The 14429-nt window shown below is 37.5% G+C and overlaps 2 protein-coding genes across 2 annotated transcripts; one reads left to right on the forward strand and one right to left on the reverse strand.

Annotated features, from left to right (window-relative positions):
• Positions 1–51: 51 nt before the first annotated feature.
• On the reverse strand, positions 52–9578 carry Gycbeta100b (guanylate cyclase soluble subunit beta-1-like). Its single transcript, XM_070655966.1, has 14 exons — positions 9451–9578; positions 9119–9192; positions 8422–8522; positions 8215–8333; positions 7083–7238; positions 6656–6809; positions 6332–6486; positions 5507–5635; positions 5346–5428; positions 4727–4897; positions 4090–4327; positions 3699–3839; positions 2962–3119; positions 52–278 (listed from the first exon to the last, which is right to left on the reverse strand). Exons 1-14 carry the CDS (start codon positions 9451–9453, stop codon positions 149–151), a joined length of 1812 nt encoding a protein of 603 aa, XP_070512067.1. The 5' UTR covers positions 9454–9578; the 3' UTR covers positions 52–148.
• Positions 595–2254, forward strand: Stops (SOCS domain-containing protein stops). The gene is made up of 2 exons (XM_070655967.1): positions 595–830; positions 1313–2254. The coding sequence occupies exons 1-2, from the start codon at positions 701–703 to the stop codon at positions 2215–2217; spliced, it is 1035 nt and encodes a 344-aa protein (XP_070512068.1). The 5' UTR covers positions 595–700; the 3' UTR covers positions 2218–2254.
• Positions 9579–14429: the final 4851 nt, after the last annotated feature.

Below are 14429 nucleotides of genomic sequence, written 5' to 3' on the forward strand. Positions count from 1 at the left end.
ACGTTATCTTAATTATTAGCTATTTTATTTTGTTTTAAATAAATATACGAATTTAATTATTCCGCGATATATTTTTCACTTTCTTTTTTCTTTTTTTTTTTTTTAACTTTTCTTGAAATTATTCTACAAAATTTATTAACGTAATTATTTACGATGTCAGCTCTCTTTCTCTGGACAAAAACCATACGTTCATAGGCTCGGATTTTCCTTTCATAGAGACAGGACCTCTGTATTCCAAAAGAAATTGTGGATCTTGGTTTTCGGGCATACAGAGATATCTGCAACAATTAAATAAACGTGTGAAAACGTTTAACGATCTTAATGTTGATATAAAAAAAATATTTTAAAAACATAAAAAGTAACGTACAAAAAAATATACTGCTCCTTTTTTACGAAACATTTATTATATTTAATAAAAAAAATCTTGATTTTTTCTTCCGTGTGTATATGAGGTGAGCTTGACAGGCTTTGTTAATATGGATTGTCTTGGGAAGGGTGCACCGAAGAAGCCTTTAAAATGCGTATTTTACGTCTAATCAAATTACTCTTCGTATGCTGGCTTGTTTCTTCAGTTGACAATCACTAAAACGTGAACGTTCGCGGCGACCAATTCGCGATATTTATCTTTCTTCAGTTATCACATGCACTGTCAAAATTTCTTGTGCGTTGGTGCGCTGGTTTTCAATTAAAATAAAAAATTATGGAGGTACTAATCGATTGCTATTTCGACAGACTGTTCTCGGAAATGGAACGCAGTTGCTTAGCTTCGCGATACAAACGTCGCGAGCTGGTCAATTATTTCACGGATGTGATAAATAGTTGTGCAGAAGGTAACAAGATTTATGATAGCAATGTCCCTTTTACTATGCGTATATTTACGCGTGAGTTCCGTAAATGACAAATGGACCGCTGGCGGGAATCGATAGTCATTAATGTGACGTCATTTTATTATCCGCGCGTCCGACAGAAAATTCGTCTGCAGACGATTTCGCGATATTAATGACGTACATAGTTTTGTCTGCGAAATTCTTATCCGCGGAAAATGCTTGAAACACGCGAAGATATCGCCGGCCCATTATGATCGTACCGTTACATTAAACCGTGCCTAATCTTTTCTATTTGTCTTCGTTGTTTCGCCAATGCCGTTGCAGTAACGGTGAAAAATACCACGCGCCACAAACGCATCGCCACGAATTCCAGAATAATTTGCATCTCCGTCTCGCCCGCGTTCTGCGCGGTGAAATTCCACGACTTTTTATTTGCCGTTTTACAACCGGCGGGATTATGAATCACGCCTGCTTGCTACTTCCAGCGGAAAATCTCGACAAGCAGGACGTGTGCGAGAGAATCGTCCTTTCGGCACTGCGTTATCACAATATCACGATGATGGAGAACGGATCGATCTGCCTGCTCGGCAAGTTCCATAACGTTTTGTACGTAGCGGCGAAGCTTTGCTACGATTGGGATGTCACCAATAACGCAATCGTCAGTCGACTGCTGAACGACATATTCTACTGTGAGAAGACGTTCGAGCGACTCTTCGTCGGGGCGATTTTCGGCACGCGCGTTACGCATTTTCTGTCCGGCTGGAAATGCGACTTTGATGACCGCGAAGAGAATATTCGGGGTTTGGTGTACTTCCTGAATCACGCGATTACCGGCCAGTTGGAATACCGTTGCGAGTCCTCGCCGATAAAGAGACGTTTCATTGACGTGCCCATGGAATCGTACGGACAGGTTCTGCCTCTGAGGGTCGCGGTCCAGCACGGCGCGCCGGACATCCTGTTGATCATGCTACGCTACGGTGCATCGATCGAGTCCGACAAACTGGCTCCGTCGCCGACTGAGATTATTCTAACGAAACTCAGCGAGTTTGAAGCGCATCCCGGCCAGAAGGAAATTATTTACCCGGAACACTTACTAACGTGCCTGAAGCTGCTACTGCGAACCGTCACCGTTGTCTGCGTTAGAACTCCCGATCACATCGCTAACCGCAGCGGTATTTTCAGCGTATCTTTACACGAGCAATATCCCAATTTGGCGAATCAAAATTTAATACCTCCTGAGCGTAGTGGAATTTGTCCAGCGGAACTCAGGCATCTATGCCGCTGTCGAATTCGCGAGATTCTTTTCAACAATTGGGCACTACCTCATGGGATCAAGCAATTACAGATTCCAGAATCCCTGAGAAATTATCTCGATCTGTTGCAAGATTGATGGAGAAAATTCTTATTAGCGATCGGCGCTGTATTTTTTTTTTGTCACAACCATATATTTCAAAATTTTTCTTATCATAAAATTATTTACAGACAGTTACGTCTGAGAATTTCACTGTGATTCGATAAAATGCGCTTTCCGCTGATGCAGAATTCAGCAAATAAAGGTGAATAAAAATTTTATAAAGTCACCATACGAATCTTGGATTAGAAGTTCAGAGAAATATATAGAGAAAGTGAAGCGAAACTATGATTACGAAGACTTTGATAAATGTAAATCCCATCTAAATGTATGTCAAATTTCACGCAAAATTTTTGACGAGAGCGAAACCGCGCAGGACGTTCAAGTAGGTTTAAGGTCTACGGTTTGAGATAATGTCAAGTTCAGAAGGTCGAATAATGTCTTGATAATGGCGCTACGTTAATGAGTCTTGGGAATTAGAGATTGTATAACTTGCGAGATATATGAATACTCGTGATGCGAGTATCAGAAACATTCAAGAATAACGTAAAGTATGTCGTGAGACAATGTAATATGTACATGTTCGGGAAATCGAAGTTGTGGTCCGTTAGTAACTTTCTTCAATCTGAGAAGAAGCAACTAAAGGAGAAAGTATGATAAAAACAATTATGTAAAACATGATTATAAAAATTAAAAAAAAAATCGAATTTTAAATATATCATATAGTATAAAATAATTAATATCTACTTATTTACTTATAGATATAATATTTAAATATATGACCTGTAAGCATCTTCCGAAACGTTAATTTTTCCTGGTTGACCGGTGGTTTCCGTTCTACTCGTAAGATTTACAGTATTTCCGAATAAACAGTAACGAGGCATACGATGACCAATCACGCCAGTAACAACTTCTCCACTGTGTATACCAATTGTAATTTTCTGTAAAACAACAATTAATAAATATATTACATGTACATTAATTTCCGTACGTGTAAAAAGTATAATTTTCGCTTTTCTTTCTTCACGCCGCCCGTTTGCAGTGCTGAAGTTTAAATTCATTAGTGAAAGTGCACCGAAATTTCATTCTCTCCTCTCCAGAATGGAATCGTAAATTGCAGAGACTATTCTAACCGTGATCCGACGTTAAATATTTAAATAACATGAGAATTGCATTGCACTTGGAAAAAGAAGTTAGTTTCTTTTACAAAGAGATACGAAAATGGTAGCGAGACATGCCATCTGTGTCTCTCGGGAAATTGCAGACGATTCTTGCGTATATATGTATACATACATCTATGTAAAAATACGAAGAAAATTCTAGCTTTCTACAAAAGTCGACTGCCTAGATAACTCCTTTAGCGGCAACTCTTTCTACATGGCTGTTACAATATATAACGTTTAACATCCAATTTAAAAATTGACTTTTATCGTCAACTCTTCTCAAAGATCAAAGCTTTTCGCAACACAGTCATGTAACAAAGTATAGCCAGTGGAGTGTAGACAGCTTGTATAACATACCACAGGTTCCCCATCGATCTGCACTTCATCCGCTGCGAGATCCATCATGTCCAATGCTAGACGAGCGATGCATCGTGCATGACAACGACAGGGTTCCGGCAATCCACTCACGGCCATATATTTATCACCCACGGTCTCCACCTTGATCGAAAAGCGGAATTAATGGAAACCTGAGATAAATCCGAGCGTGTTATCGATACCGCGTATACGATATCTACGAGTGACGTCGAACATTTCCCCTTTCTAAAATCTTTTATCATAAAAATTCATAATATGCGGAAGTGCCTTTTACAAGCAGTGTAAAATAATTTATTGTACTTTATCAAACATAATTTTAAATGCAAAGGTGTAAAAATGCGCAACTGAAAGAGATCAAATTATAAATGCTCACCTTATAAACGTTGGGATTTTTTTTTGGATCAGTTAATACGTCAAAAGCTGTGTACAGCTCGTTGAGCATGTTAACAATTTTCATAGCGCCGTTGGAGTCCGTGTGAGCGGCGCAATAAGCTCCGAAGCCGACTATCCCGGAGAATAGAAGTGTAACGCAATCATACTTTTTCGCTGGCACCGGTCGCGAATGCCTGAGCTCGTTCGCCACCGAAATAGGAAGCACCGAGTAAAGCAGCCTGCAGTGAATACAAATGATCTTTTATTCAACGTCGCAACTTCCCGTCGCGCGCACGTTTTGCCTAATCGGATTAACATTCGCGAACAGTACTCGGCAAAATTTCCGCAAGTCCGACGGGAGAAATTAAATTTGGATAGTTTCGACGAGGGAGTTTCAATTGCGCGAAACCTTAGGGAAGGTTCTTCGAGCGCGAGCGGAAGCCCGGTCCCTCCACTTTGCGGTATCGTGTCCCGTTATAAACCTATTTCCGTTAATTTCCATCGGAAGGTTTCCCGAAGCGGCCTCGTGAAGGGAAAATCTCAGATCTCGCGTAATCGTGTTACTGATAAACGACAAACAAGTCCGGCGGCAAGGATCCGTCAGATAATCAGGAAATGCCGTGGGCGGAGATCCCTACCTGTCGGTTTTCTGTTTCTCCCCGTCGAGCTCGCGATACGTCTGTTGCAGCTTATCAGTGAGCAATTCCAAATTGCGCGTCAGTTTGTAATCCGCCTCAAATTGCTCTGACATCAAGACCAAATCCCGAGTGGCGTCGTGCAAAGGGACGTCGCTCAAATATAGACCCCGCCTGGAGCCGAAAGAATAACATGAGATGATATCGCAACGGCACCGACGTCTCCCCGTGACGACGCGCGATAGCGGAAAAACCACCCCTCGCTTCGTATCGAGTAGTACGTCACGTATAAAACTTTCAGCAATGTCAACAGAAAACTTTAACCAATTACGCTTAACGCGAACGGACAAAAGATTTCGAAGTTGACCGAGAGATAAATAAGATTATCAAGACGGTAACTTCTTTTCCGCAAAAGCAGGAAGAACAAGTTTAACGGGTATCATTACGACAACGAAGTTGCGCAAAAGTTTATGCTAATAAGCTATATGCACTTCTCCATCTTTATCTGTCCATGTTATATAGTTTGCAACTTTGTTGCGCAGTAAAAAAAAAAATAAAAATAAAATAAAATAATTAAAGATGACAAACAATTAAAGATAATGATGAATTACGCAGGTCTTACCTAGTTAAATCGTCCAAGTTCATTACACTTGGATAGCATAAAAAGATAACCATATCGGTCTCGGGTATGTACAACATTTGACCCTAGAACATTATTAAAAATCTGGAAGAGTTCTCTATCAATTCTCTCTTATTCTTGATATATTTTTATAAAATACTGACCTTCAAACGCAAACTCGAATATTCCTCGGCAGCGTCAACATGCATAACGCCCTTTTTCGTTATCAACACGTATACTGTATTAATGTGAGACAATATATTCTCAAACGTTAATTCCAGATGCGGTCTGACCTATGAGAATCCCAAATAACAGTTAATTAACCTAGTTGCATGTAATAATAGTTTATTAAATTAATTTACGTGTATCAAAGTCTATTGCATGTAGCAGTTATTTTATAAACAAATTTAGATGATGTATGAATATTCGTAATAACAACGCATTCGATGTGTCTATGATTTTTTTTTATGCGAGATTATAATCGTGGTAATTGACAATATTACACTTAATACGCATAAACAATAAACCAAATGATGTGTAATGGTCAAGTCGGACAACACGTCCTGCGTTCGTCACAATAAGCTGCATTTGATATACGTTTACGTACTCATGGGGCATATATGTAATGGCAGGCGCAATGTATTGTGTACTAATACAATTCCTTTGACAGGAAACAATTAGGATGGTTTATTGAAAATGAGTGATCGATATCGGCGCAGACAATACCTCGTGTAGTATCAATAAATCGCGATATTAACGAATAAAATCCCTATGGTTTTGTCAATTTTTGAATCGTAACAATAGAAAGCTCGAGTCTTCCAATAGAACTGTGATTAATAATTAATCTACAAAAAAATGAAATAAAAAATACATACGACGTGCAAAATACATTTAAAGTTCAAAATTATGAATTCGTGATGAAGCAAACAAGAAGAGAAAAATGTGTGCGCAATAACGAACAAATTTTAGTTTGAAGCTCGTTAACTCACTGTTAGGAGAATGTCGTTTAGTTTGCAATGACCGCTGGAAACGCGAGGTATAACACGTGTTATGGTACATCCCGTTTGAACTATTGTGAGATCCCGATTAAACATTAGATGGAATGGAAATACTCGACAGAACGTCGTAGGGCTGACCTTTGGTTCTGCGGCACACAATTCATTAGATATCTATTATTTCCTTTTCATTATATATATATAAAAAACAGTTTCAATATTTTTATATGTAACATTGTTCAATTTTTTAATTTTTTGTCAAACAATTTGTTTTATTCAGCCGACGCATTTAGTCGGAAACAGTGATACGCCACTCACCGACAGATAATGTTTCCAATTCAGCAATCATAGGATTTGATACGACTCCTGGCCCTGATGTGTCCGTTATAAGGAATTGCACATGATCGCATTCACTTTTAGTCTTCACTATTTGCATATCAACGTCGGTCCCGTGCAGCTTTTTCGCGACAGTCTATTGTAGAAATAAATTTCAATTTTCATTTATTTCTTTCAATCAACTAATTGTTAAGGCATTTCCATTAAACGAAATTATCGCTCTGCTCTCTCTCTTTCTTTCTCTCTCTCACAAAACTTTCCAGAACTGAGTTTTTACAGTGCTAAATGTATACATTTTTTTTTCATTTTTAAAAAAGAAAATATTCAAGATAATTAAATTTTGCTCCGCAATTTCGATTTTTTAAATCTTGCATAACGAATCACATTTTAACAGCGGTAAATAAAATACCTTAACAATTCCAATAACGATGTACTCCAAACCAGGTCGGTCCGAATAATAATGCAAAATAAGCGCTCCATCCTCGGGTCTCTCTGTGCATCTAAATGATGGTGCCCTCATGCCCGGATACAACGTACCCAAATGATCGTGAAGCGCGTCCAAATTCTGCAACGTGATGCCGACACATGCATACGTGTATACACTGCATCTACGTATACTCGATACGCTCGCACATGTATTGTTTCCAATATCGAATATGAAATTAAAAGGTATATACATATCTCTGATGCAAAACAGTCTCAATATAATATAGTAACATAATCCGCGTAAGTAATATTTTCATAGATTTTCGCTTATATTACATATAAGATAACAAATATAATATTGTACATCAGTTACAACATTGTAAAGTGAACAAAAAAAAAAAAATTAAAGAGAAAACGATATAAAATGTAGTTCTATAACTTTTGCTATCGATGTTTGAAATATTCTATATTATATGGAAATTTCCAGTATTGTACTGCGAAGTGTAAACAAATGTAAAATTTTGCAGAAAAACCTTATATGCCGATTTTAATCGTACTGTTCTCTTTTCCATAAAATGAATAATTCAGGAAAACTAAATGCACTTATAAAAATCAGAACATCTGTATTATATGATATGATATAAATTAAAATTTTTATTCCGTACTAAAAAAATAATTGCGTATGTACGTGCATATTTATTTTATACATTTTATATATTTATATAGATTTAATAATGCAATTTATATTATTTATTAATAACAGTTATTAATTTAATTTCACGTTTATTAATACTTTTACAATATTCAAAATTATATAAAAATAATTTTAACGATGAGACTTTCTAATTTATTCATTCCCGTATATCCTGTTAATATTTATAACTGGTTTAGCAAATAATTTAGTAATAAATTATATTGAAAATATACGCATCGTATAGAAAAAGAACAATTTAATGACTATTAAAGCTGTACTTAATGCGATTCTGAAGCGTAAACGGGATCGACTTGAATATAAGATGCGGATTTTGCTTTTCGTGCCGGTAAACCAGTACGATCAAGCGCATAAACTATTCACGAGAGATCTGTCATTAATATAAACGTCTTTCCAGATTTACCTGCAAAAAATCTCGAGGTGTTGCTCCAAGAACTTGAAGAATCTTGTCGTAACCGGAATCTTGGCAGAACTCGAAGAACATTCGGCCAAACGATTCGAGTATTTCGTTGGCGGGCATATCTAGGGCACAAGATGTCTAATAAAATCTCCGTTACAAAATAAATCCGGACGACGGACTTATCTCGCATTCTGCCGTAAGCATACGTACTAAGCTTATTGACAGCAGCGGATATCAGATTATACGTAATCTCGTCTTCGTAAATTTGTCGCACCAGAAACTGTCCTTCCATATTAACCGCAGCATCTTTTCTGAATCATCATTATATCATTATAAGAATTCAATAATGAGAAAAAAAATTATATATATATATATATATATATATATATATATATATATATATATATATATATATATTAGTTGCTTTAAATCTCAAATATATTGCACACATTTTATTCACGTTATAAGAATTTTAAAAGCTCGATAATTTGTCAAACACTCTACGCGGTTTTGCTGTCACTCAATTTACGTGTCAAATGTTCAAAGTGGTTTAGTTCTTTGATATGGATATCAGATTTCACTTGAAGCTCACCTCAGCATCTTTTGAGAGCTTCTACAACAGCTTTACTAATACTCATATCACGAAATAACTTACGTATTAAACAAGTGCTCGTAAGAAAAAGAGAAATACATAGTATATAATCCATGTACATCTCATAATAAAATAATTTTTCGTTCTATTTCTTCTTTACTAACAACCTTTCTTCACACCTGACCTATGTCAACATTTGATTGCTCGTCCGACGGTAGCGGACTCCACAGGGAGAGCTCGCGCAGGTGATAAAAAACTATGCGAGAGAAAGGTATAAAAAAAACAACGAAGACAAGCTATCTATTTTTTACCTACTTTATCAATTCCCACGTCTCGTTGCCGAAGGTCTTGACGACCAGGAGCTCGAGGGCGTAATTCACAAAACCGTACTGCACATACAAGAAAAAAAAAATGGCATGATTTAATTCACCGGAGAGATGGACATGCGCGGGGGTGTAAGTTTTGCCTTCGATGTCGCTCAGGTGCTGACAGATTTCGCGAGCGCGTCTCTCGGGCGTGTGTGATCGGTACGAATTCCCACGCGAATCATTGCTACTTGCAACTCGAATGCAATCGGTAAATCGTCATCAGCACCTGACGATGTCTCGCCGTTAAGTCGGATTATCAAGTTCTCCCCGCGAACATACCATGGTGCTGCGCTCCTGGAAACCGGACTTATGACAATTGGAGGTGACCTCACTTCTCACGCATTACTCCATTCCGATCGCCGTGTGTTCGCCTCGTGCACACGAGTCGCGTACTGGAAGGCGGCCCGTTTTGTTCGCCGGCAAACGATGGGGTATCGATTTTCCGTTCGTCGCGGCTGCGCCACCTAGATACCACCTAGTTGCGCTCCTCTTGCACGAGCCGCCCTCGAACGAGCTGCACACCACCCTTCGGTTCTCCCAATCCGCTTTGCCACGGCGGAGCGGAGCCGACGGCGATATAACTTCGCGAATGAATACTTATAAGACCTTCGTGAGATTAGCGAACGGGAACGACTTCTGTCAGCCCGACTTGCGCCGCTCACACGCCGTAATTTATTTCACGCGGCTCTAGGGACGATTATTTATTTCAACGATCCGTACGTTTCGGCGGGACTCGGGATGGGAAATATTCGCGCGGACGAAGCTTCTTGCTTGAATAAGTTGACGATGTAATGAATGCAACCTTTCGATGTCATGAATGTCGGGCATGGTCGTTTAGAAAGTTTCAAACTGCAGCGCAGGGGTGTTTTTACGCGTTTCTCCCTCTTCCAGCAACGACCGATTTCTTCAAGTCGATTTTTTTTCTAACACCGAAGGGATCAATACGAGTTTATGCACTTCGCGATAACGTTTTTCAGATAATATTTGAGAAATAAATAACACATTAAATTTATCAGCTAATTAAATTGCGTCGTATGTTATACGATAATTATGTACACGCAAGCGAACTTACTTCAGCCAGGACAGATAAACGATAACGTTTCGTTTAGATAGCAATCGATGACTCGGCAGCAAAATGAAATTTATTTCGTCGTGCAATAATTGTAAGTAAATAATTTCAATGATGGATTTGTGACTTCACTTTCGGAGTCACAAGTACCTTTTAATAACGTTACATTGACATATTCTATTCTTGAAAAATTAATTTACTGCAGTCAATGAATATTATTACAGCAATATAAATTACATCTCGTCAATTAAATCTGCTTTAAATTAGACATGTAGACGCGTATTATTTTACTTTGATGTCATTAATATACATTATTAATAAGGGTATAGAAAAATGTGTTGCAAAAACCGCTTACCAGGGAGAATAAATTGCAATATGCACATCGCTAAGCTAGTTAAAATAATGAGGCCAGTAGCGTTATTATCTCAGCAGAATAATTAAATTACAATAATAATTGTAACGAAGGTATCGATAGGTTAAATATTAATGAAGGTATCAGCGAAGTTAAATATTAAAGAAGCTAATGATTTTTTTTTCTTTTATAAATATACTTATCTTTTTTGCAAACGTTTTAAATTGTGATCGTTGGAACTTAGTCGTTGATAACAATTTCTATCGAGTCATATTCTTTAACTTCAATAAATATTGATATAAAAGTTGGAAATGGTAAAAATTTAAGTGTACAATAGAGAAGATTGAAAAAAGTCTTTCTCGCAAAAGTACTTTAAGAATTGAACGAACTTCATGTTATAAAGTTCGAGTTTGGCAAATCCTTGAGACGGAAATTTTCCGTAGGAATTGCACGAGAATGGTGTCTTCGGCGTTAACTATTCAAAGTGACCCCATTTCATTCAGTGCTATGCTGAGTAATGCCATAAAACACGCGTGGAAGAAGGGCGTAATGTGACAATTTAAAAACGCTTATTCACTATAATATTGTACAGTGCTTTACCGAATGAAAAAAGAACAAAAAAAAAAAAGTAAAAAAAGAAAAAAATTAACAAGCCAACTGCAATTTTAAACGCAATATCGAAAATTTTCGCGAGCACAAATACAACTGATCGACCGTGAAGCGTGAACTAATGAACTGTGGATTCCGACTGATAGAAAGTCATCGGTAATCATCTGATAAAAAAAAATCGAATTGTCGATAAAGATCTAAAATAAATATAAATGATGCGAAAACTCGGTTTCCCGAAATGGCGATTATCTGTTCTTTCGTTACCGCTCCTGGCAAAAGAATGGGCAATGTTATATCTATTTCCGTATCTATCGTTGCACTTGCCGGAATGCTTTTATCGCTACGGCGTACGTGGCATTCCTAAGGGAGTTCCAGCGACCTCGTTCCCATTGTGTAAAACGAAAATGGTTCCCACCTCTTTCTCTTTCTCTCTCTCTCTCTCTTTAGTACTCAATTTTCCAGAAATACGATGAAAACATCGTTCGTCTTCGTTCTTATTGATCTGGGTGCCAATCGTATCATTTTGGCGCGTAGACGCGTGATATACGACGCCAAAGGAGTAAAAGTAAAAATTCCGCCGATGAATACACGGCAATAAATAGCAATCGATAAAAGAGCGGAGTGTGCACAAAGTTAAAAAAAAAGTAACAAAAAGAAATAAAAATACTCGATTCGATATCGGCGCGTTTATTGAGTCCGCGTTAAAATTATCAACGACGTTTGATTTAAAAAATGTAAGAGCAATGCGCGATCTATAAGTGGATGGAGATGCATGGCTTCCAATTTCATGAATTGCGTCGCGTACGAGGGAGCCAATCGCATCGACCGCCAAATGAAACGCATGGCTATCGACCATCAAGATTAAATGGTTCGGAGTGATTCACGGGTGATAGGGGATTCCGCAGGTGCCGGGGAATTGATTGAGAGCCAGTTGTTAAAGCCCTGTCTAGGAATAAAAGCATCATACATTTCGGAAGTATCATAAATTATATTAATCTCAATAAAGTATTATCAGCCACAAAATGAATCCATCTGTCAATAGCTTTTAATATACCAAATATTTTGTTCCTATAAGATACTTCTGAAAGCTTGCATTAGCAGTAAAGTTGTATAAAAAAAATTTATTATTTGATAGAGAAATAAATTTACTAAGTCTATACTTTTCTTTAGATTATAAAGATATACGATAACCTTGGCATATATCGAACAATATTTTTGCAGCAAGACTGACGTTAATAAATGATTTCATCGAGCAAGATGAAGAAAAATGTGCATCAATGCCGTTCAATTACTTTCTTATTGAAAATTTCAAATTTATTTTCAAATAAAAATAAAGTACGAAAACCAGTACTACTATTAAGTAATTCTTAAAGTAATTTTATATAATCAAGGGCTTACTTACAAATTATTAGTATGTCAATAGTAGTAATAAAAGTAAAAGAATAACACACAAGCAGCTTGAATAATTACTAAACTACCCACGCCTGTGATATAAATCGCGTCAAAATAGGCTCTCATGACAATGAAAGTAACACCTGATATTTTACCACCAACTACTCATTCAGGCGCTTCATAAATTTATCTACCGCCCTCATAAGTGCACGTTATATTAATAAACACTATTCCTGAACTTACAATCTTATTACTCCTCGTAATAGCTCTTTGCAATAAAACTTCATTATTTTCGCTGTTTGGATAACAAGTCTATCAGAAAATTTATCGATAAAATTAAATTAAATAGAAGTAATAAAATATTTCCAAATAACGTAACCACGTAAAAAATATATAACATGTGTAAAAATTTCGTTGTACACATGTTTCACGTAATAAATGACTATTTATTACCCCCAGAGTGACGTTAAAAAGCTATCTAAAGAGATTTCTATTAAAATAAAATCTGATGCAATTACATGCTTTTAGCAAAAGCGTAATAACGTTGATGTAAAAAGTATTTTAATTGGAAAACAAACTTTGGATAAATTTTATACAGTCAATTAATCTATCGTTATCAGTTTCAGCCGCTCTCTCATATCCGAAAGTAGTTAATCAATGACTTTCACGTAGATCCTTCGGCCGACCTCGACGATGATAAATAGCACTCCGGGCTTAATTAAAAATACCGTCACGTGTCGAATATCGATGACCGGGCCTTCCCTCTGCCGAGGGAGATCGAGAAATGCGTATACAAGCCCGGAGGTCGCGGTAATGGTGCCCATAACATAGAGATAACTGACGTCACTGGATGCCTTTCGATGACCTGCATTATCGATTTTATATCGCCGACATCTTGGTGGAGGTCGACGGTGGCAGATTCCACCCTGTCTCCTTGTCGATTTTTATAATGAAACGGCACTTCGGACGAGGAGCACGACGGAGCGTCCCCGCGCAACCATCAATTTCCCTCTTTTCCATGATCTTGCCGGAGGGCGAAGATTAATGTCGACTTACACGGTTTTTGCGCCCGTGAAATCGTGATTCGACTGTCGTACGAAACGTGGCCATTAAAATCACTCCAATTAAACGTCTTTAGGTGTGTACACACTTAGCAAACGAACACCGAGCTAACGGCAAACGCGAATATTCAGAAACACATCAATCACTACAAAAATTCCACGGCAACACACGTCGCCGAGGAATGTCGTAGTCGCTGTGTTCGTTCGTTAAGTGTATACAAGCCTTTCCGCGCTTAGCGCCCGAAGTCCGAATTGCGAGTGAACCGATTTAAAGCGATCTTGAAATTTCCATCAAGTGACCCAGTTACTGTATTACAATTTGAAATATTGCAAATTCAAAATTTCAAGAGAGATTCGTTTATTTATATGTACATGCGACATGTAGCTTCTCCTAGTTGCAGTGCCTGGCAAAGATAAATAAAATCGTCGAAAGGTACAGTTTCCTATATCTAGATATTTGCCGTTGCATTTGTGTGCGTTTAATCAATGCATTTCGTTCAATTCAAATATCGCCGCGAAGAAATATTCCTGGCTGGAAGTGACGCGAAAAGAATACGCTCTTGGAAAATTTCAGTGAACGCAGATCGGCATGTGGAAAATGGTAATTTATAAAAGCAAAGAAAAGAAAAATATATTACGCGCGTGGAAAAATGTAGGATTTTCGCGATTTCCATCATGGCAATAAAGCTGATTCTTTGTACTTAAATAATCCGATATGTGACAGGATTTTATTTATGTGCAATATAAGTTCTGCGCAACTATAATCTAAAAAAGA

This window comes from Cardiocondyla obscurior, linkage group LG04 (genome assembly GCF_019399895.1).
Source record: "Cardiocondyla obscurior isolate alpha-2009 linkage group LG04, Cobs3.1, whole genome shotgun sequence".
NCBI classification, from domain to species: domain Eukaryota; kingdom Metazoa; phylum Arthropoda; class Insecta; order Hymenoptera; family Formicidae; genus Cardiocondyla; species Cardiocondyla obscurior.

Coding starts and splice junctions, on each gene's coding strand:
- Gycbeta100b (XM_070655966.1), bottom strand. Junction 8,523..9,118: donor GAGACGTGGGAATTGATAAA/GTAGGTAAAAAA, acceptor ATGATGATTCAG/AAAAGATGCTGCGGTTAATA. Junction 7,239..8,214: donor CACCTCGAGATTTTTTGCAG/GTAAATCTGGAA, acceptor ATCACGTTGCAG/AATTTGGACGCGCTTCACGA.
- Stops (XM_070655967.1), top strand. CDS start 701: ATGGAGGTACTAATCGATTGCTATTTCGACAGACTGTTCTCGGAAATG. Junction 831..1,312: donor GATAAATAGTTGTGCAGAAG/GTAACAAGATTT, acceptor TGCTACTTCCAG/CGGAAAATCTCGACAAGCAG.